Source organism: Phialemonium atrogriseum, assembly GCF_030411735.1.
Source record: "Phialemonium atrogriseum strain 8032-3 unplaced genomic scaffold QBC33scaffold_2, whole genome shotgun sequence".
In the NCBI taxonomy this organism is placed as follows: domain Eukaryota; kingdom Fungi; phylum Ascomycota; class Sordariomycetes; order Cephalothecales; family Cephalothecaceae; genus Phialemonium; species Phialemonium atrogriseum.
In genome coordinates, this window is record NW_026848139.1 from 450889 (window position 1) to 470478 (window position 19590).

The following is a 19590-nucleotide window of genomic DNA, read 5'->3' on the forward strand; positions in this document are numbered from 1 at the left end:
GGCACGCATATATACCCCCGCGCGCATTCACTGATACTGATATTGATACCCAAATGCATTCATTCCCGGCTGGACATTGGCAGTCGCTACTGTTGCTGATTACTTATATTTTGCTCAGCGTTGTTTTCTTGCATCTTTCTGCTCAATAGGGATCATAGTGACGTGGCATGGCTGCATCCATCCCACCACCAAGTCGTGGAGGGGTGTTGAGATTGATGCATTCACAATTGGCAAGCGTAAGCTCATTAGCCAGGTCCTGTCCAATGGTAATGATGGTGTGCTCTGTCACATAAGCTCGTAGCATGAACAGACAGATGCAGTAGAGCTTTCTGTAACTAGTAGGTTTCAACTTAGTTACCGAAAATGCAGATGTTCTCAAATCCAGGAGGTAGTCAAGCCAGCAAGCCTCGTACGGGGGGCTGCCTGCTTCCTCCCATGGACCGATCATGAACCCCACCCCCTCCTCCCTTCCTTCCAACCAGCGCCAACCCGCCCGTCGGGCTACAACACTCAAGTTGGTGCATCGCCCAGCTCACCGACGTGCCTCTCGCCCCGCCATCGCCGTCGCAGTACATGTGACCCCCGGCGCCGACCCGGCCGTCGTGGAAGGAGCTGGGGCCGCAGGCGCCGGAGGGGTGCCAGTAGAGGCGGCGGGAGAGCGGGCTGGAGGGTGAGCCTGGGTGGGCGGAGAGGGAGGGGTGGAGGTGGATGGTCACCGTGCGGTTGTCGGACGTCGTGAAGAGGCGAGATGTGTATGGTGCTGAGGGGATATCGTACTCGTACCCGTCGGGGCTGACTGTCGTCTGGAAGTGGACTCGGGGGGATGGATGGCTGCTCCGAGGGCGAGGGGGGCGAGGGTGGTGAGGAGTAGGGTGAGGAGCTTCATCTTGTGTGGTGAGTTGTCCCTGTTCTGATGTTCTAGAGCTGGAATTGCAAGAGGCTGTATGTTTGGAGGTGTGAGTTGCGAGGAGCTTCTTTTATATGAGAAGTTATTGAAGGCTGTGAGTACTGTCCCTCCCACATTTGAAACGAGTCGGTTCAGTCTAGATGCTCCATCGTCGGCAGACAAACCAGCTACAAACCAGGGCTCCCACGCTCTGGGCCGGGTCGATAGGTTGATATCTGACCTTATGGGAGGTGCTAAGCACCCCTGAATCGTTGTCGACCATGGTGTTCTTGGATGATTCATAGACAGCATCAGGTTAACTCAGGGGTCGGTTTGTTGCTGCGCTTGTTTGATTAAGTCATGTAATGTAGAACTGATTTATGCCGAACTGTGGGAATCATCATCTATGACTGGCAAAGCCTTGGTCGCATACTCTAAATAATCTATTGCGTCCGTTGTGTATGGTCCAACTCCTGGTTCGCCCATGCCCCGTCTAAAGCCAGAAGTTGAGAATTTCAAGGAGAGGAGTGACCTGGTATCATGCCTGCCTGCCTTTTCCTGTCCCCCAAAACGCCGCAAAAGTACTCAAAGACTTTCCCTTGCCCATGGTAATTAATCGTCGCCGTTCAACCAGAACTGGAATTCTTACAAAAGGTGTGGCGCGATGCCCTTCGCCGATCCTTTACCCAATGACCTCCTCTCGCTCATATCCGGTCGGCTTGAGCGCGGCGGACGGTTTCTTTTGATCATACCCGCCCTTGTAATCGCTGACGAAGGGGTTGGGGTCCTCCTTCTGATTGAGGTTACCCAGTGTGTGGTTGACACCGCGATGGACGGCCTCGTCAGCTCGGATGTAGAGGATAAGATCCCTCATCGTCCGCTTCCCCTCGGGCATATGCCAGTAGGTGGTGGCCAGCTCGGGGATCTTGAACTTCTTGTCACTCCACTTGGGCAGCAGGCCCGCATCGATCTCGCGAATGCAGCGGGTGTAGGTGTGCACGGCCTCCTCTTCCAGATAGCCGACGAAGCGGTGGCAGATCTTGGGCGAGACGAGGTAGCTGAGGAACATGGCGTTAAAGAAGACACCCTGGGCGCCGATGATCATGACCTTCATGAGCCATCCGGGCTCACACATCTTCATGAAGGTGAGGAGATGCATTCGCTCGTTATACGACTCCTCGAGAAGGGTCTCGATCCAGCCATTATCGCGCTTGAGGCGCCGCAGGCTACTCAGGTGGCGCAGCATGCCGGCAACCATTCCCGGGACGCCGGCGATTGATTCCAGGAAGATGAAGCGAGTGAGCTATGGGATGCATTAGTGACTGGGTGGATGACGGATCTAGGCTCAAGAAACGTGGCGGACCGTACCCATTGAGCTTCTGTGAGAGGTTTGGAAGCGATCACAGCAGTGGTCGGGTGCTTCTTGTCGACCTGCTGTTCGGGTCTCATGCCGGTAACGAAGTCCATACCCCAGCTGTGGCAGTGTTAGAGTCAGGTTCTGCGGGTTAGCTTGAAGGGGCCACTACGTACCGACACACCCTGATCAGCTTCCATGCGCATTTCTCGCCTAGTGTCTTAGGTTCTCGGTGGTCCGGGACGACAGCGAGCATCTCTGCCTCGGTGTAGCCATGGTGCGGCCAAGCGGGGGGAGTCTGGCGAATATAGGCAGTTTCTTTAGGGGGGAAGAAGTCGCGAAGGCGACTAACACTTGTCGTCGAGAAGGATCGGGGTGTAGAGGAATGTTGAGGTTGATATGCAGCACATGCTATCCGCACTCCGGCTGGGTAGCCCAGAATAGATGATTTGGTTTGGTATATGGGAGCCACAGCTCGGGTCAGCTGAGCAACCTGCTTCGGGGAGCAAAGCTTCGTGTTGGCCCTGGTAGATATCATTTGCAAAGTCGAGGAGTAGATAATATCTTGACGACTGAATAGAATTGCTGACTGTATGTACAGTACTGTTGGGGGGAGAGCAGGAACTGGAAGACTTCGCTTCAGGTGTCTCACCAATTTATACCAAAGCTATGGGCCCATAAGTTATGGATCAATGCAAGAACAAAGCCAAACGCCAAGGGGTAGAGGAAAAAACAGGAGGTAATACGAAGAGAGACCGGCTGGCCAACCATCCCTTGACTAAGATTGCGGGCATACCAAGGACGTCATACGCCGAAACCCCCTAATGAGATAGAGACGAGTCCCCGAACCTACCTGGTTAGCGAGTAAGAACTGTGAACATCGTTACAACAGTTCAGCCTTACGGCAAGACACTAGGGGATTTACGGAGCCGCTGAGGGCCAAGTACGAAGGCTGAGCAATGCCTGCACATCAGCTGGACGGTGACTGCTTTGTTGTCGGGATCTTTCGGGCTAAGTTTGGCATCTCCGAGATTTTTTCGGTATCCTAGACAGGCTGTCTGCCCGGGGGGGAAGGGCTTCCGGGCTAATTCTGGTTTGACAGGTGGCATGCATTCTTTGGCAGACGTTGCGGTCGCCATCGGCGTCTCGGGCGTCCCTGCCCGCGGAGAATCCTAGATGAGGCGTCAATCACCGAAGAGAACGTGACTCACACACACAGCTAGATAGTGGAGTGCGGGACTTAGGTCATGCTAGGCAAAGAGGAGTTTTATAACATTAATAAGAGGTGAAAGCTGGAGAGCCATTTGTCTTGCAGAAAAGGGTGCCAGATGACGTAGATCACTCCTTGTGCCTGGATTTGTTTGGGCTGCAATCAGGCCATTGCAAGTTGCAGAACCTGCAAAGTAAAAAAAAATTAAGTGAGGCGAATTTGTGCCTGAGGCTAAGGGACTGGGTGGCTGAGTCACCCGGATAAGGCAACAAATTGGAAACCCCACTGACGCCCTTTATCGCTGACACCCACAAATTAATCTTATCGCCTGGTAAAGTCAGACACGTAGAAACAACTTTTCCTGCTACCCAACCCAACTTTGAGACCTGATTTCTTTCACACATTTCCCAAATTCCTCCCTGCAACCACCTCTACCGTAGTCGCGACATCGCCAGTTGCTCCTTGTCGGCTTTGGAAATTCTCGAGAAGACGATTAAGACCCTCCACAACCGCAAATCTATCAGTTTCGCTCTCCGCCATGCCAGGCTCCAATAAACGGTGGGGTTAGTAATCATCCCCTTTCTCCCCTTCGCGCGCACCCCGCAGAAACGAGAAATGCCACGTTTTGCCGCCATCAGTTCGCGACGATGAGGCTCTGATGCTGTGGCCTGGACTGCGACCCTAGTGGGGCGGACGGGCATTGAAGCCCTTCCTTGGCCCTATGGGATGGTCGCGCGGACTGGGATTAGCATGCCCTTGATCCCCTGTGCATATTAGGTTACTGGATTAGGCTGACCGCTCTTCTCAACCATGCAGATGACGAGGACGAAGATTCCTCTAGCTCCGCCCCGTCGTCCCCGCCGCCAGCCGCACTTGTCGTTCGACGCGGCAAGTTCGATGATGAAGAGGCCGAGGATAGTGACGTACGTTATCCCCTCCGACCCAACCCCAAACCCCATATTGACCATACCCGCCCTTATAGGTCCTAGATTCGTGGGATGCCGCCGAGGATTCTGAAGTCGAGCGCGAGAAGGCCAAGAAGGCCGCCGAGGTAAAGGCCAAGGCCGAAGCCGAGGCCGCTGCGAACAAGAAGTCCAAGGCACAGCGCGTCGCCGAACGTCAAGCTGCGCGTGCCCGCGAACTTGCCGAGGCCGATGGGGACTCTAGCGAGGATGAGACCGAGGCGGACCGCCGCGAGCGTATGCGACGTAGCGAACAAGACGCTGACCTCCACCACGCCGAGGACCTGTTCGGTGCTCTCGCCGTGAGCAACCGGAAGACGACTGTCGGCACGGCCGTCGTGGTTGACGCCCAGGACCCCAACAGGACTGTTAACCTGGCTGATATGTCTCTGTTCCACCCGACGACGAAGGTTCAGTTCGAGCAGTTGCGCACAACCATTTCACCCCTCATCACCGCCAACGCAAAGAAGGCCCACTACACTCTCTTCCTCCAGGAGTTCGCGAAGCAGCTGGCTAAGGAGCTCCCAAGCGACCAAATCAAGAAGATTTCCAGCGCCCTGACCACCCTGAGCAACGAGAAGATGAAGGAGGAGAAGGCTGCCGAGAAGGGTGGCAAGAAGTCCAAGGCCTCCAAGAACAAGACCACTCTCGTTGGAGTCACCCGGGGACCGGTTGCCGACATGAACTCGTACGATGACGCGTTCGGTGACGATGATTTCATGTGAAAGCAGCTCTTCGTCTCCCTTTCCCAGGGGTTTCCGCTCCTAGAACTACCTCGGCCCTCAAAGAAGACGTGGGAGAGGAACCCCCAAACGTTGCCCTGGTTGGCTGGCAACAACAGCGCAGAGCAGCTCGGCGGGCCTCCCCTCCCGCCCGATCCCGGAGATGCCGGTACGACAAATCCACGTCGGGCCATGACCTCGTGTCCGGTATCTCCCTCTTCGAACAGCGTCGGATGGCAAAAGCGGCAGTCGGTTCGAGATATTGAGAGGTTGGGGGCGCCAGGCGCAACGGTGGGCATTAATGGATGTGGAAAGACGGCGGTGGTGAACGAAAGGGGCCGGAAGGTGGGGATTAGGGCACCGTGGCCGCGCCAAGTTCGGGGCATTTATTTTTGTTTTGATTTGAACTGCACCTTCCAACACGAGATTGCAACTTAGATAGACTGCTGGCTGGCTTATTGTTTCAGCAAAATGTTACCCCCCAACTAGACGTGATTTTCGCATCGCATATGGACACAACATTCCGCACTTTGACGGTGTACTTGACGCAGCTGGGCCAACGTCAAGCGTGTGCTTCTTTTATACATTGTTCCTCCTTGCTCGACTGTTATATATGTATGTGTATGTACAGCCCTGGGGTATCGATTGTGCTGAACCCCTTTACAACATTGCCATGTTGACCAATTCCATCCTGATTGACGCCAATTTCCCGCAAACATGAGCCCACACGGGGCGAGGTAGTACAGAAAATAATAAAGAGGAGAGAGATATTGTTAACAATGCCCAGGCGTAACACGTACAGTTTTTCCTACAGTCCTCCCTTACATCAGGTCCCCCGCCACGCCGGCCAGCAAGGCGTGCACGACCAGGCTGACAGTCCACAGCCCGACCCTTTTGAAGCGCCTCACGCGGCTCTGCTGGTCCTCGACGTTGCGCGCGAACGCGGCGTACACCTCGGCGGACAGGTCGTCCATGAGGCCGCAGTCGTAGACGCCCCAGGAGCCGTCAAAGTCGGCGAGCCGCTTGACGATGCGGCAGTTGACGGGGATGTAGGTGCGCTTGGCGTTGATGTACGCCACGATGGGCCGCACGAGCGCCTGGTTGACGTAGCTCATGTGCGGGTTGTTGAAGAGCGGGACGGCGGCGCGGACGTCGTTGAGGTGGACGCGGAGGTCCATGACGAGGTAGGATGGTGCCTCCTCGGCCTCCTCGGTTGGGGAGAGGTTTGCCGTGAGGGCGTCGGGCGTGAGAGGCTGGCCGGATGGCTGCTGGAAGCTTAGGGGGCGTGTCTCGGGCGCGTCGAGGTCCACGGAGATGCCAAGTCTGGGGTCGTCGATCGAGTCTGCCTCTGCTTGACGAGCCCGGGCGCCATTATTGTCCAGCATCCGGACATAGCGGTTGCTTGTGACGGCCTCCTCCATCTTGTCGTAGAACTCGGCGACGACCTTGCCGATACCATCTTCCACATCGGCCGGGAACATGACGTCCGCCACGATGTCGACATTCCCCTCGTAGATCCATCCAAAGGGGCCCTCAACACCGCGATTCAGGTGATCTATCTTAAGTCCATCGATGCGCAAGCGAGAGAACTTCTTCCAGGCCGTCGGGTTGTCGACGTGAGCCCCGTTGTCATTGGCCGCAACCCCGTGCACCTGCCGGGGATGAATGGTGAAAAGAGAGCCGTCATATGACCCAGACATATGGTTGGCTGATAGGAAGTCGTAAAAGAGCCACTGTTTACGCAGCTGGGGGAGTTCGCAGGAGTAGATGGAGACGGGGAAAGGCCGGAAGCCCGCGGGTTGGTGGACGGTGACGAGGAGGTCTTCCATCTTGAAGTAATCCAGCTCAAAGTCGCCCGGGTTATGTTCATGCCTGTAGGATAAGGGGTCTTCCCCTTCCACTGACCATTCGAGTGAGGTCCTGTCCACAACACCACGGACGCCCTTCACTTCGACGTCCTTCAACAGCCCCTTGCCATTCCACCATTTTATGAATGACAGGGTGACGTTCACCGTGCTAATGGTTACGTCGAACTGCGTATAGTTGCCGTCGTCTTCTTCCACATCTGGAGACTCTAAGTCTGCATGTCGCAACGCTGCCGCCTCGGCAGCTTCGTTGGAAGATCCTTTCGTCACCGACGATCTGGATTGTCCCGGCCGACGGGAGACAAAGACATTCTTAAGGGTGATAACGCCATCCTTCCACTTGGGGACGATGGCCGATTCGAATACGACGGTGAGGCCGGCGGACCCCGTTAGGTAGTCTCCGATCCACTTTGCCAGGGTTTCTGTAGAGTATTAGTATCAGATGACAGAACAACGCCCTTCCTTGACCTTGCTCGACTAACCTTGGGCAAATACGGTATTGATAAACAGTATGATGAGTGAGAAGAATGTTGTCGTCCCAACGAGGATCCAAACCAGGTGCCCAAAAAGAAACCAGGAGACGAAAGCTCCCCATTCGTCGACATTCCATGGGCGCATGCTCCTGATGGAGAACCATTTGAAGCGCACTTTCAACCGGTCCCAGAAGCCGTTTGCCGCAGCCAGCAACTCCTCCTTGGTAGGGCGATGTGGAAGCTTAGGGAGGTGCAGGTATTTCGACATCGAGTTCGTCAAAGACTCATGCTCGGCAGCGTGGGGATCATGGCCTGGGCCTGTCGTGGGTTCCCGGCCCTCCGGCTTTCCCGCAGCCGCAGCGTTCTTCGATCCTTCGCCCTCGGATTTTGAACTCCTGTTCCGCCTCCCGGGCCTGGCTCTTGTTGCTCGCCCACCCGTCTGACTTGTCCGATGCCATGCCTGCCGGGCCAAGCTGCTGATATTTGCTTTCTGCACGCCACCCGCAATGATTGCAGAGTCAGTCGCTGCTGTGCATGTTGCGACAACCGAGGGGCCCGAGGAGGAATTGGAGGTCAGGCCGAGCAGGAGTAAGCCACCCGACGTACAGCTCCTCCTAATGTTTTTCGGGGGAACCTTTGAGCTAGAGGGAAGCGGAAACCATCGCGAGGTGTGGAAGGATCGAGTTGTCGAGGCTTGAACTGGTCGAGGCAAGGACTGCGCAAATCCCAGCCGGTGTAACGGCCGCTGGTGGAGCGGCAGCCGTGAAGCAAGTATATCGACGGATTCGCGGAATGAGGTCCAGAATTGGCGGCCCAGCTGGGTCGTGGTGGTGCTAGAGGACATCGTCGGAGCTCATCCTGCTATGGCATATACATCATGCCATGATGCGAGGATGGTGGGCGATGTTATACTTATTGCCGGTCGCCGTGGATAACTCTCCCCAACCAAGACATTCAAAGCTGGGAGAACTTGAGGAAGCTGCATGAAAGTCCTGTTTCCGGTCAATGACCAATGATGTGAAAACTGTCGGGGATGGCGCTGGTCGCCTCCTCGAATGACCAATAGATAAGCGCACTGATATGACACCACGCTAGCAAGGTACCTCGACTTTTCTCAAAAGAATTTCGACCCCACCAAGAAATTCCTCGTTGTGTGACCGCCGATATATGATCACCGTCGTGTACACTCTCGATTCGATACCCCGACAACGAAGCCGAGATGCCTGCCCCGACCGCCCTTGCAAAGGCGAGCACCGATGCTCCGCCAGATAACGTCCCGCTCCCAGAACCCGACCAAGACGAAGAACTCCTGCTCGATGCCCCCGACGCAGTGCCATCAGACCCCAATGCTTTTCAACCAGCATCGAACGAGGCGGAGGATACCGAAATGGCCGTTGATGAGGAGGGGCGGCCGAGATTCGCACCCGGGAAGGATGTGGTATGCATGACCTTTCCAAAACCCCCCCGGAGGGCACTCGTGTATGGCTGGCGTTCTGACACATGTGCTCCCTTTTGGCAGGAACCCATTCGGAGGTCAGAGACAAGAAAAGTGCCCGTCCCGCCGCACAGGATGGCTCCCTTGAAGGCGAGCTGGCCGAAGATCTACTCGCCGCTGGTCCAGCACCTGAAACTGCAGGTCCGCATGAACACAAAATCCAAGTGCGTGGAGCTCCGCACCAGCAGGTCTACCGACTCGCCCGCGGCGCTGCAGACCGGCGTCGATTTCGTCCACGCCTTCGCGCTCGGCTTCGACGTCGACGACGCCGTCGCCCTTCTCCGGGTCGACGATCTCTACATCGAGACGTTCGAGATCAAGGACGTCAAGACTCTGGGCAACGAGCATCTTGGGAGAGCGATCGGACGTATCGCTGGCAAGGACGGGAAGACCAAGGTATATACATATATGTTTTATCCGCGGTGTATACTCGTGGGATTTGCGATCCAAAAGAGGCCTTATTACTGACCAGTTCCAGTTCGCAATCGAAAACGCCAGCAGGACGAGAATAGTACTCGCCGACTCCAAGATCTCAAGTACGTGTGCCCCGGGATTCCCCGCTCTGGGCAGTATTGCAAGGCGTCCATTTATAGGTTCTGACATTGATGAAACAGTACTGGGATCTTTCAAAAATATTCACATGGCCAGGGAGAGCATTGTAAGTTTTTTCCATCGGCTCCGCCATTTTACGTCTGCGACTCCGAGTCCCACTGACTGAACTGCCTTTAGGTGAGCCTCATCCTTGGCAAGCCGCCTGGGAAGGTCTATAATTCTCTGCGGACAGTGAGTGCGAGGATGAAGGAGCGTTTCTGAACAGCGTCAGGTTGAAGAGATGGAGATAAGGCTTGGGATGTGTGCTCAATAGAACAGGGAGCACTGCGGCGTTGGGATGTTCTACTTCTATTACTTCGTAGTACGGCATGAGACATGACTTGGCTGCTCCCAATCTAGTTACCTGGCTGGTATCATGAAATCGGAACAGGTCACACACCTTCATAAATCGGACTGACGGGCCATGGATCGTACGTGACTCCTATTTGCATTTAGATGCGTATCTCAGTATCTCATATTCATAGCGGGGGTATCTTTATTCAACGACAAACCGGCAATTCCATCCAAAGTGGTCCAACAACGCCAACATCTTAATCATCCATCGGCCACGACGCTCAAGCCTTCTTTGATATGAACTTCCAAGTTGTCCATATCCTCAATGTCGGCCTCCTGAACTGTCGTAGCCTCATCCAATTTTTCGCCGTCAAAATACAGCGCAGTCTCCTTGTCGGGAGGGATTTTGCGCAGCTCGCGAAAGACCGTCAGCATCGTCTCTACAGTCGTGTCCATGTGGACCTTGGTGTTCAGGGGCTTATAGTCCTTCGCCTTCAATATGACCCTAATCAGCTTCTCCGTTTCTTCCTCCTGCTCGTCCACGAGTCCGCCGTCGGCGGAAGAAATCTCATCCTCGTCCAGCTCGCCCAAGCATCGTAGGCGCTCGCGCTCCTTCTCCTTGACGTACTGGGCATACAGCTCTTCCGTCCAGGCCTGGAAGTGCAGCCCGCCGCTATGATATCCGCTCTCGTCCTCGCTGTAGGGATCCCACCGCACTTTGCCCATTGAATCGAGCTCGAGACCTAAGCTGGCGCAGGTGACGGTGTTATAGATTCTGTTTCCCTTCCACGTCAGGAAGATCTGTCTCTCTACATCTTCCGGCATGGCTGTCGCCTTGTGCCTCTGGTAATTAATCCACGCGTTGCGAATGACCGAGAGGGTTTGTGTAAGTTTGAGCTTCGCTAGCATGGCGGCTGTGTTGGGCAGCAGCGAGGAGACCATAATCTTGATGCTGGGATGGGTCGGTCGGGTGGCTGGATTAGAGGACTTCGAGCTCTGTTGACCTTTGCCGGTGTTATCGCCTGCTTCGGATGTTGGGGCTTGGACTGAATTGGCTCTGGCCTCCCGTTCCCGAGCCTGGAGGACATACTTGGAGAATTCGTCGGGAGGGTCATCAGCGGCCGCGATATCATTCTCTTCATTGAATTCTACATTTGGTTCGCCTTGAGTCGGGGTCGATTTGTCCGAGAGTGGGTCATCGTCATCTTCCTTAGTCAGAGCCGGTTCTGTGGTCTCAATGGCCTTGTTCCAGGACATGCGGTTGGGGGTGGCGGAGACGCCGATGTTGTCGTCATCGTCAATATCGATTATAGGATGCGATGCTTCCCTCGACTTCAACACCCTTGGACTCTGCGAGACTGCATGTCTCATTATCTCCGTAGGGTTATCTCCCACACCCTTCTTGATATCCCTGAAGCCAGGTATAGGAGAGACAATCTTTGCCTGCACATATTCAGAAGTAGACCGCGGGGTAGAGTTTCTAATATGAAACTTGTTAGCGGAGTAACATATGAGTCTTACAAGATTCGCACCTCTGTGAGCGGCGTCGACTGCCGGACGCTGAAAAGCCATCATCATCGCTGTCCAAATCCCCAGATACTCTGCGGCGTTTGGCGTCTTGTTTCTGCGGGGATTCCCTTTCAGTAGGGACAGCCTTCCTTCTCTTCTCTTCTCGCTTCAGTCGGCGCTGCTGTTCCTCGATTGCCAGTGGGAAGACCTCATTGCTCCGCCTAAACATGCTGATTCCGTCGTCGTCGTCATCTTCGCCGTCCTTAGCTTTAGAGGCCGCCTTGGCTGGTGACCGGTCATCACTGAAGGGATCCGGAGACTTTCGGCGAGCAATCGTCCGCTTGAAGGGAAGGTTTTTCTTTTTCTTAGCCGGCGAGGCTGATGTAGGCGAAGCCATCTCTGCCATCGAAATTCCGTGGCCGCGATTTCTTGGTTCTGGATGCCCGGAAGAGGGAGATGAGGTAATATGGGATACAGCTGAAGATGGGATAGGCGTCTGATGAGTGCTAAAGCATAAGAAGGGCCGATGTTGGTAGCAAGGCTGAGGCTGCCTTAGAACCTCGCATGTAAAGAGAGACGCGATACTCGTGGTTCACGCGCATGAAGTTCTGGGGTGGGGGCGGTTACTTCCTGATTAAGGTAGCGCCCCATGGACTCCATCAGCCTAGGGGGTACGTACCTACCTTGGCACGCTAGCATCTTCGCTCTACCAGGGACTGGATTGCACCGAGGCTCATTTAGATCGTAAGAGCAAGGCGCCGAGGATGGCGACGGCAACGCCTTGATATTTATTTAAGATACGTGTTAACAGCCTAGCAAAATACAATGATTCCTGAGGTCTAGTTGAGCACTCTATTCCTCTTCTTTCCATTATAGCCGCTGGAGCGCCATTTATCTACTACTATCTCATTTATCGTTGCGCCCACCCCTCTCTACTCCGGCCTTTGACTTCGGCTCGTGATAATATGGCCGTCCCAAGATCCGAGTACCTGAGCCACGTTTGGGCGGACAGCATCTTCAGTGAGCTTTGTCCTAGCTTTCTTATGATTCGATGGTTTCTCTCGGTATAAGGGCTAACTGTACTCTTCTCCCTGCAGCTGACCGGGTCGTCTTTGTGACCGGCGGAGCCGGGTCAATCTGCAGCGCGCAGACTCGAGCGCTTGTCCATCTCGGCGCCAATGCCTGTATTGTCGGGCGCAACGTCGCGAAAACGGAAGATGCTGCGAAGGAGATAGCAAAGGTCCGAAAAGGAGCCAGAGTTATTGGCATCGGCGGAGTCGACGTTCGCAGTGTGCGTTTAACATGACAAGACCCCTTTTGCGCTCCACGCCACTCATGGAATCGCATTTCTGACTACTCACGTATAGTTCGACAGCCTCAAGAGTGCTGCGGACCGATGCGCTACAGAACTAGGGGCCATTGACTTTGTCATGTATGTTCAACCGAGCCCAACTTTCGAAAGTCAGGCGTCGCAGTTGCTCATGAACCCCCTTCTAGTGCCGGCGCTGCGGGCAACTTCATCTCGCCCATCTCCGCCCTGAGCCCAAACGGCTTCAAGGCGGTCATTGAAATCGATACGATTGGGACGTTCAACACCATCAAGGCAACGATCCCTCACCTCGTGCAGTCGGCGGCAAGAAACCCGAATCCCAACCCTTCGGGTGCCACTGGCGGACGCATCGTCGCTGTATCGGCAACGTTCCACTACACTGGCATGCCGCTACAAGCACATGTCAGCGCTGCCAAGGCAGCGGTTGATTCGCTCATGGCCAGCGTGGCCTTGGAGTACGGCCCGTTAGGAATCACGGCCAATGTAGTCGCCCCCGGCGCGATTGCGGGCACCGAGGGCATGGAACGGCTGGCTAGCAGCGCGCTGGACAGCACACAGCGGAATAGTGGCGTGCCGACCGGTAGATGGGGCACCGTCCGGGACATCGCAGACGCTACGGTGTTCGTCTTCAGCGACGCCGGAAACTACATCAACGGAACCAATATTGTTGTTGATGGCGCGGGTTGGAGAAGGCATGGCAGCCTGGGTGTCGGCCTGGATCCGGATATGAAATATCCCGACTTTTTGATTACGGGGGATATCAGCAAGAACGTGAAGGATGGCCGGAAGGCTAAGCTATGAGAACTGGAACTTGAGCCAATCCTAGAAGGCGGAGGTGCACTATCTTACAACGTTGATGTTGAGACATTGGGTAGATATCGCAACTGATATACCGTAGCTCTAGCAATTCCCCAATGACGTCACTACAGGCAATATTGCCAACTGCAACGCGTGCTGCCCGCGGAAAAACCAACAACAGATAAGACCTATCACCTCATCCTGCCCGCGGAGAAACCAACAATAGATAAGATCATCATGCCCGCGGAGAAATCCCCTCGACTACGCCGCAACAACCCGACATGACCTGACCGGCTCTCGGACGCTTGTTCGGACTCATCCCGGCGTTGGCACCCCCTCAGCCGGTACTCGGGTGGGGGTAGGTGGGATTTTATTAGTAAATACCAAACCGATTCAGATAAGAATGCAGAACAATGCAGAACATGCACATCTTATCCTCCAGTCAACACGCAGAACTTGAAAGCGGGGAACCCACTCTTGGAGTCATGATCCAGCCTTGAGCTCAAGCTGTCGACCAGAACTTCGTATATTGCTGTCTCGAAGACCCTGTCAACACGCTCATCTTGTTTGTGCTCTTGTGTTGTAGAAGCAGCCTGAGACGAAGCTAGTCGAAGCTGTAAAACTAAACAATGGAGCTGCCTCTTAAGAGACTCCTCCTCCTCCTCCTCCTCCCCTCGTTGCCCCAGGCAAGCGCCGAGACTGTCCTTGGTGTTTACATCTTCCACCGCCATGGCGACCGGACCACCAAGTCCTACACCCCCGTGACGCTGACCGCTCTCGGCGCAGAGCAGGTGTTCGCATCCGGATCCTACTACCGGGACCAGTACATCTCGTCCAATGCCACGGCGCGCATCCACGGCATCGCCTCCGACGTTGCAGTACTCTCCCAGCTGGCCATCACGAGCCCCATCGACACCGTCTTGCAGAACAGCGCCCAGGTGTTCCTCCAGGGCCTGTATCCGCCCGCGGGTTCCGCGTCGGTCCAGACGCTGGCCAATGGCTCGGAGGTCGAGCCACCGCTAGGCGGGTACCAGTACATCCCGGTCAATGGCATTTCGACCGCGGCGAGCAGCGGAAACAGCGAGGAGAGCGAGTGGCTCCAGGGAGGCAGCGGCTGCGGTAACGCCCTTGTGAGCAGCAACAACTACTTCACCAGCGACGAGTTTGTCTCCACCTTGGCGAGCACCAGGGGATTCTACCAGGACCTGCTTCCCGTGATCAACGGCACTTTTGACTCGAGCCAGGCAAATTTCAAGAATGCCTATACGGGTAAGCACAACTCCGATCCCGGTGGATGGTCCGGTTGGTTTCGAGCGAGGCTGGCTGACATACAAAACCCCCCCAGTCTTTGACTTCATCCACGTCTCCAGCATCCATAACCGCACCATCCCCTCGTCCTCGCTCCTCACCGACTCGACGCTCCACCAGCTGCAGACGCGGGCGGACCAGCACGAGTGGGGCCTCGCCTACAACAGCAGCGACGAGATCCGCGCCATCGCCGGCGCCGTGCTGGCGGGCCAGATCGTGCAGGCCCTCAACGGCACGCTGCGCTCGCCCCTGGGCAAGGCGGGAGCCCAGCGCCTGACCATCCAGTTCGGCGCCTACGGCACCTTCATGGCCTTCTTCGGCCTCGCCCGCGCCCCAGCCGCGTCCCCGGACTTCTACGGCGTCGCCGACTACGCGTCCTCCATGGTCTTTGAGCTCGTCACCAACGCCACCGTCCCGACCAGCGGCGGAGGACCCATCGACCCGGCCGACGTGTCCGTCCGCTTCCGCTTCGCCAACGGCACCGCCACCGCGCCCGACGCCGACCCGGCCAACCCGCCGCGCACGTTCGCGCTCTTCGGCCGCCCGGAGACCGTCCTCCCCTGGTCCGACTTCGCCGCCGAGATGGGCCGCTTCGCCGTCGGCGACACGGCGTCCTGGTGCCGCGCCTGCGGCAACTCGACGGGCGTGTGCGCCGACGCCCTGGGCATCGGCGGAGGCGGCGACGGCGCGGGCGCGGCCGGGAACGGGGGCGGGAAGGGCAAGGGCGGAGGTGGCGGGGTGTCGAGGCCGGTGGCGGGCGTGATTGGCGCGCTGGTCACGCTGGTCGTCATACTCGGCCTCGAGGCGCTCGTCATGGGCGCTGCGGGCCTGAGGCTCGTCAAGAAAGGTGCGTCGTCGCACAAGGCGGGTGAGGCCGGCGCCGCTGGTGTTACGCCTGCGTGAGTGGAGGGTTTCTCCGCGAGAGGACAGGAGATCGCAGGCTAGGCTGCTTCAGATTTTCCATGTTGATTAGGGTAGTAATTTGAAGTGATTAGGGTAGTATCTTAAAAAAAGATTAGGGGTAGTAATTTAAAATGTTCCGTTTGCTTGAGCTGTGTCATACTTTGAGAAATCAGAAAACAAACATATGCAAGATCCCGCTCCCGTTTGCGCCGGAATTGCCCAACTCCTCTCAACTCAGCACGTTTCATTAGGTGGCCTCTATCTCCTAAACTGAGGGCTCGACAAGCTTGGATACTACCTGAGATTAAACCGGTCTAGTAAGTCGTTTCGGTGGAAGTAGCTGCGAATTCGCTTGCCATATATGTCTAGCGACTCAAAGCGTCAGTATCGGCGAATCCGAACGTATGCGTCCTGCCGCGGAGCCCACACTTACACATTGGTATGCTCGTCAGGCAGATTCCGACTTGCACAGAGCCGATGATGTTAAACAGAGGTCTCGCATGCGTTTGATTCTCGATAAGCCAGTCATAGGCCTTGAATGTGAGTGCAAAGCTGAACAAGTTCTTGAAGATGATCATGCAAGTAAAGCCTTCGATCGCGAGGTCTCCTGTACTTCAGAGTGAGCGCCGTTCGAGCACAGAATAAGGCAAAGAGGGCAACTCACGATAGGCATCGACAATGTACAGCGAGCTGGCCACGGCACCAATAACCATACCTGCGACCTCCAAGCCGAAAAACGTCAATGGCACAACCACATTATACTTCCTCAGCAGCATGCCGTCGGCGGTGATCCCCCAGCCGTACAAGCCTATACCGCCGAGGATAAGCTGCGGGATGACCAATAAGATGCGAAATTCTGGCTCGTAGACTCCGCCGTTCCTCCTGGTCAGCGCCTTCGCGCTCCAGTCTGCGAGGCCGCCGGCAATGGCGAAGCCCAGCAATGCGCCGACAAAGGGGCCGACGTAAGCATAACCCGTTTTCACCTCGTTCCACCACAGCGGAGTCGCTATGGTGAACTGGGCCAGGGTGACGCCGATGAACACAGTCCAGCCGATCATGGTGCCCTGGATGAGAGAGGCCCACAGGAAGGCGGGCTGGAGGAGCATGACCAGTGGCCGCAGGAGAAGTTTCCAGAACTGCTCATCTGTCTTGCGCCCATTGAAGAGTGCGAGCCATCGCCAGAGTGTCGGCTTCGGTTGCTCCCTTGGCGCGCTTGCTACCTGGTTGCCACCATTATCAGCAGCAGGTGCGGCCAATGTCGTGGTCTCCCAGTCGGCACTTGTGCGATCGTCCCTGGTCTTGGCTTCCGTTTCGACTTCGTTCTCACGGGCGACCAAGTCCAAATTGAGCGACGCGCTTCGGACGTACGCAGTCTCGGGACAGAAAAGGATGATTGCAATCAGGCTCGCAGTGCAGAAGATGGAGACCAGGTAGAAGGTCCACCACCAATTCAGCGAGTGGGTAATCTTGCCCACGAGGATGGGAGTAAAGAAGGCGCCTCCGAAAACCGCGAGGTTGGTGAAAGCCATGCGAATGCCCCGTTGCTACCGCTTATCAGCCTCGAGAAGAATCCCAGCCCGTGATACTGGTCGATGGACTGCAACTTACATGTACAAAGTACAGGTCTCCAACAGCCGCGTTGACAAAGCTTTCAAACGGAGCCGCTCCTATGCCTTGGAAGATGCGCGACCACAGCATGCATGTGTAGTTCCTGTCTGGCGCACACCCACCTGACCATGCACTAGATGCGATCAGAATGATCGTCCCCAGGATGAACAGGTGTCTCTTCCCCCATATACGGCCGGACGGCACGAAAACGAAGCCAGCAACGCCGACGCCGAGGAGGAAATAGCCCGTCAGCAGCGCGGCCTTGCCGAACGGGATTTTAAACCAAAATGACAAGGTCACGGTATTGGCGGCAAGGATCGGGCCTAGCGAAGTCGCGAAGATGGCCGTCACGGATAGGATAAAGGTGATCAGATCCCGCTTCCAAAGCGGCCAGTTGAGCGGATCGTTGGGGTCATCGGACGGCTGCGGAACGAGGATGATGGGAACCGGTCCGCTCGTATCACACTTCAAACCGGTCACTATGACTTCTCCGTCTATTGCATACTGAGGTCTTTCGGGGTCGTCGAAGTACCTGGTCGTGCCTGGTGGTCGACACTGGTCAGTGCCCAAATCATTCATTGGGGGGGTTTCGGGGAGCCGTTTCCATACCAGGCACATCTTTCATGACATTGTCTTCGAGGATACCTAGCCCCATATTGACGGTTTGCCAAGATGCAGCGCTCTTGCTTGGGTTGTCGGCGGGTTGCCTGTATTACACCGTTCCTCACCCCTCAACTTTCTTGAGGTGAGCCAAGGAGACCCGGAAAGGTAAATAAGGCTGGCTTGTCAGCTAGGCGGAGGATCCCGCTAAACTTCGTCCCCATTGGGTCAAGCAGGGGTGCAAGTGGCTGCCAAACGTGGGGAGCAATCAGCTGTCGTGCCTGGAAACTTTCGACGCCAAGGAGGTACCTTATGTATGTACAGGACATGTATAATCGCCGATCTAGGACTTCATTGGGTGACCTGATATTGCCTCCTTTTGCTCTCCTTCAAATTGGATCTACCATGACAACCTAGCTGATGAGGATATTCATTTTCCAGCTAATCACAGGTGCTGAATGGCTCTGCCTCATGATCTCAATCTCGTATGTAAGGTAAGTATTCGTCCTTGAGCAACACACTGGTACCTAGGTACCTAGGGACTTCCCGTGCAGCAGTGGGTTGACCCCCCTTCTTGGCACATCGTTGATTGGCCGACCCAAGCTCAGGTTAGATTGACCCCTGAGCTTGTCCAGATCACTGATAAACCCCTTATCCTCTTCTTGAGTAGGCCATCTCCCATTTTGCTTGCCTCTCTTCACAGACATATCTGACCGGAACTACGACATCAACATGAAGACTATCTCGGTTATCCTCTCCGTGGCGCTCGCCAGCTTCACGTCCGCCCAGTTCGAAGGCCTTCCCAAATGCGCCGTATGTAAACCGCTCCCCACTCCGTTGACTTCGCACCAGCCGGCTGGACTGGCCGGGCATAGCTTCGCCAGTCTTGGCTTCGTTCTGACTCTGTACTGCTTTCTGCTTTACACAACTTACTAACTGGCCGTCCTTCTGCAGACAGATTGCGCAGACAATGTACGTATCGCCACCATCCACCAAACCGCCGTCTCCAGATCGCGCTCAATGCGCCGAGTCCCCGCTGACCGCGTGTTCCTCAACAGTTCCTAGTCGGCGGAATTGGCGACTGCGGAACTGACCCCAAGTGCATCTGCAACAACAAGACCTTCCTTTCCGATATCGCCTGCTGCCTCGTTGGCGGTAAGCCCTTCCTTCCCCGCTTTCCCTCCAACCCACCTGGGAAGTCATCATCAAGCTAACGAAACCCGCTCCTTCTCCCCCCAAAACAGTATGCGACGCAAAAGACCAAGCCGCAGCCGTATCATTCGCCCAGAATATCTGCACCGCCAACGGCGTCAGCGTCCCCTCCGTCGTCTCCTGTGCCACCGCCGCCGCCAGCCCCACCGCCACGGGCTCCGGCTCCGCCACCGCCATCACCACCACCACCGGGACCGCCTCCGGGTCGGGCGCGGGCGCGGACTCCACCCCCTCCCCGACCGGCACCTCGCCTTCGCCGACCAAGAACTTCGCCCCTAGGCGCACCGCCGCTGCAGGCATCGTCGGCGGCATCGTCGCTGCTGTGGCGTTTCTGTGAGATGCAGGCCGCTGGGTGGGTGAGGTGAGGTGAGGTGAGGTGTTTCACGGTTGAGTTCTGCGCATCTGTTGGTAGACTCAGAGGGTGGGGGGAGCTGTGGTTGGTCGATTGAGCAGTAGAACTGGCGAGCGGA

General features: G+C 56.0%; 9 protein-coding genes across 9 annotated transcripts; 5 read left to right on the forward strand and 4 right to left on the reverse strand.

Moving 5' to 3' along the window:
- Window positions 1-1383: 1383 nt before the first annotated feature.
- QBC33DRAFT_153563 (alternative oxidase) lies at window positions 1384-2958 on the reverse strand. The gene is made up of 3 exons (XM_060422176.1): window positions 2417-2958; window positions 2255-2360; window positions 1384-2189 (listed from the first exon to the last, which is right to left on the reverse strand). Exons 1-3 carry the CDS (start codon window positions 2776-2778, stop codon window positions 1569-1571), a joined length of 1089 nt encoding a protein of 362 aa, XP_060287629.1. The 5' UTR covers window positions 2779-2958; the 3' UTR covers window positions 1384-1568.
- Window positions 2959-3988: 1030 nt separating this feature from the next.
- Window positions 3989-5137, forward strand: QBC33DRAFT_554584 (eukaryotic translation initiation factor 3 subunit J; the record flags this gene model as incomplete). The annotated part of the gene is made up of 3 exons (XM_060429530.1): window positions 3989-4013; window positions 4267-4373; window positions 4433-5137. The coding sequence occupies 3 exons, from the start codon at window positions 3989-3991 to the stop codon at window positions 5135-5137; spliced, it is 837 nt and encodes a 278-aa protein (XP_060287630.1).
- A 478-nt stretch (window positions 5138-5615) lies between these two features.
- Window positions 5616-8476, reverse strand: QBC33DRAFT_523654 (mitochondrial distribution and morphology proteins-domain-containing protein; the record flags this gene model as incomplete). The annotated part of the gene is made up of 2 exons (XM_060426653.1): window positions 7482-8476; window positions 5616-7421 (listed from the first exon to the last, which is right to left on the reverse strand). Coding segments are annotated over exons 1-2 (2296 nt in total), but the record flags the coding sequence as incomplete, so codon positions are not given.
- Window positions 8477-8627: 151 nt separating this feature from the next.
- Window positions 8628-10128, forward strand: QBC33DRAFT_523656 (Pre-rRNA-processing protein PNO1). Its single transcript, XM_060426654.1, has 5 exons — window positions 8628-8910; window positions 8992-9363; window positions 9446-9503; window positions 9582-9625; window positions 9697-10128. The coding sequence occupies exons 1-5, from the start codon at window positions 8692-8694 to the stop codon at window positions 9778-9780; spliced, it is 777 nt and encodes a 258-aa protein (XP_060287632.1). The 5' UTR covers window positions 8628-8691; the 3' UTR covers window positions 9781-10128.
- Window positions 9877-11962, reverse strand: QBC33DRAFT_523657 (ubiquitin-2 like Rad60 SUMO-like-domain-containing protein). Its single transcript, XM_060426655.1, has 2 exons — window positions 11385-11962; window positions 9877-11332 (listed from the first exon to the last, which is right to left on the reverse strand). The coding sequence occupies exons 1-2, from the start codon at window positions 11765-11767 to the stop codon at window positions 10114-10116; spliced, it is 1602 nt and encodes a 533-aa protein (XP_060287633.1). The 5' UTR covers window positions 11768-11962; the 3' UTR covers window positions 9877-10113.
- A 158-nt stretch (window positions 11963-12120) lies between these two features.
- Window positions 12121-13492, forward strand: QBC33DRAFT_608426 (NAD(P)-binding protein; the record flags this gene model as incomplete). The annotated part of the gene is made up of 4 exons (XM_060432361.1): window positions 12121-12381; window positions 12459-12652; window positions 12729-12793; window positions 12859-13492. Exons 1-4 carry the CDS (start codon window positions 12327-12329, stop codon window positions 13490-13492), a joined length of 948 nt encoding a protein of 315 aa, XP_060287634.1. The 5' UTR covers window positions 12121-12326.
- A 626-nt stretch (window positions 13493-14118) lies between these two features.
- Window positions 14119-15700, forward strand: QBC33DRAFT_554589 (histidine phosphatase superfamily; the record flags this gene model as incomplete). The annotated part of the gene is made up of 2 exons (XM_060429531.1): window positions 14119-14758; window positions 14835-15700. The coding sequence occupies 2 exons, from the start codon at window positions 14119-14121 to the stop codon at window positions 15698-15700; spliced, it is 1506 nt and encodes a 501-aa protein (XP_060287635.1).
- Window positions 15701-15706: 6 nt separating this feature from the next.
- QBC33DRAFT_523663 (major facilitator superfamily transporter) lies at window positions 15707-18277 on the reverse strand. The gene is made up of 5 exons (XM_060426656.1): window positions 17918-18277; window positions 17309-17850; window positions 16365-17244; window positions 16134-16307; window positions 15707-16065 (listed from the first exon to the last, which is right to left on the reverse strand). Exons 1-5 carry the CDS (start codon window positions 17961-17963, stop codon window positions 15995-15997), a joined length of 1713 nt encoding a protein of 570 aa, XP_060287636.1. The 5' UTR covers window positions 17964-18277; the 3' UTR covers window positions 15707-15994.
- Window positions 18278-18364: 87 nt separating this feature from the next.
- QBC33DRAFT_153832 (uncharacterized protein) lies at window positions 18365-19579 on the forward strand. The gene is made up of 5 exons (XM_060422177.1): window positions 18365-18402; window positions 18579-18721; window positions 18863-18880; window positions 18967-19063; window positions 19153-19579. The coding sequence occupies exons 2-5, from the start codon at window positions 18641-18643 to the stop codon at window positions 19455-19457; spliced, it is 501 nt and encodes a 166-aa protein (XP_060287637.1). The 5' UTR covers window positions 18365-18402; window positions 18579-18640; the 3' UTR covers window positions 19458-19579.
- The last annotated feature ends 11 nt before the right edge of the window (window positions 19580-19590 follow it).

Excerpts from the sequence above, each read along its gene's own strand:
- QBC33DRAFT_523663 (XM_060426656.1), bottom strand. The coding sequence starts at position 17,963 with ATGGGGCTAGGTATCCTCGAAGACAATGTCATGAAAGATGTGCCTG. Across the intron at positions 17,851-17,917 it reads TGTCATGAAAGATGTGCCTG|GCACGACCAGGTACTTCGAC; the intron begins GTATGGAAACGG and ends GTCGACCACCAG. Across the intron at positions 17,245-17,308 it reads GAGACCTGTACTTTGTACAT|CAACGGGGCATTCGCATGGC; the intron begins GTAAGTTGCAGT and ends GATAAGCGGTAG.
- QBC33DRAFT_153563 (XM_060422176.1), bottom strand. The coding sequence starts at position 2,778 with ATGATATCTACCAGGGCCAACACGAAGCTTTGCTCCCCGAAGCAGGTT. Across the intron at positions 2,361-2,416 it reads AAGCTGATCAGGGTGTGTCG|CTGGGGTATGGACTTCGTTA; the intron begins GTACGTAGTGGC and ends ACACTGCCACAG. Across the intron at positions 2,190-2,254 it reads CTCTCACAGAAGCTCAATGG|CTCACTCGCTTCATCTTCCT; the intron begins GTACGGTCCGCC and ends TGCATCCCATAG.
- QBC33DRAFT_153832 (XM_060422177.1), top strand. The coding sequence starts at position 18,641 with ATGAAGACTATCTCGGTTATCCTCTCCGTGGCGCTCGCCAGCTTCACG. Across the intron at positions 19,064-19,152 it reads CGCCTGCTGCCTCGTTGGCG|TATGCGACGCAAAAGACCAA; the intron begins GTAAGCCCTTCC and ends CCCCCAAAACAG.
- QBC33DRAFT_523656 (XM_060426654.1), top strand. The coding sequence starts at position 8,692 with ATGCCTGCCCCGACCGCCCTTGCAAAGGCGAGCACCGATGCTCCGCCA. Across the intron at positions 9,504-9,581 it reads CGCCGACTCCAAGATCTCAA|TACTGGGATCTTTCAAAAAT; the intron begins GTACGTGTGCCC and ends TTGATGAAACAG. Across the intron at positions 9,626-9,696 it reads ACATGGCCAGGGAGAGCATT|GTGAGCCTCATCCTTGGCAA; the intron begins GTAAGTTTTTTC and ends AACTGCCTTTAG.
- QBC33DRAFT_523657 (XM_060426655.1), bottom strand. The coding sequence starts at position 11,767 with ATGGCAGAGATGGCTTCGCCTACATCAGCCTCGCCGGCTAAGAAAAAG. Across the intron at positions 11,333-11,384 it reads AGTCGACGCCGCTCACAGAG|AAACTCTACCCCGCGGTCTA; the intron begins GTGCGAATCTTG and ends GTTTCATATTAG.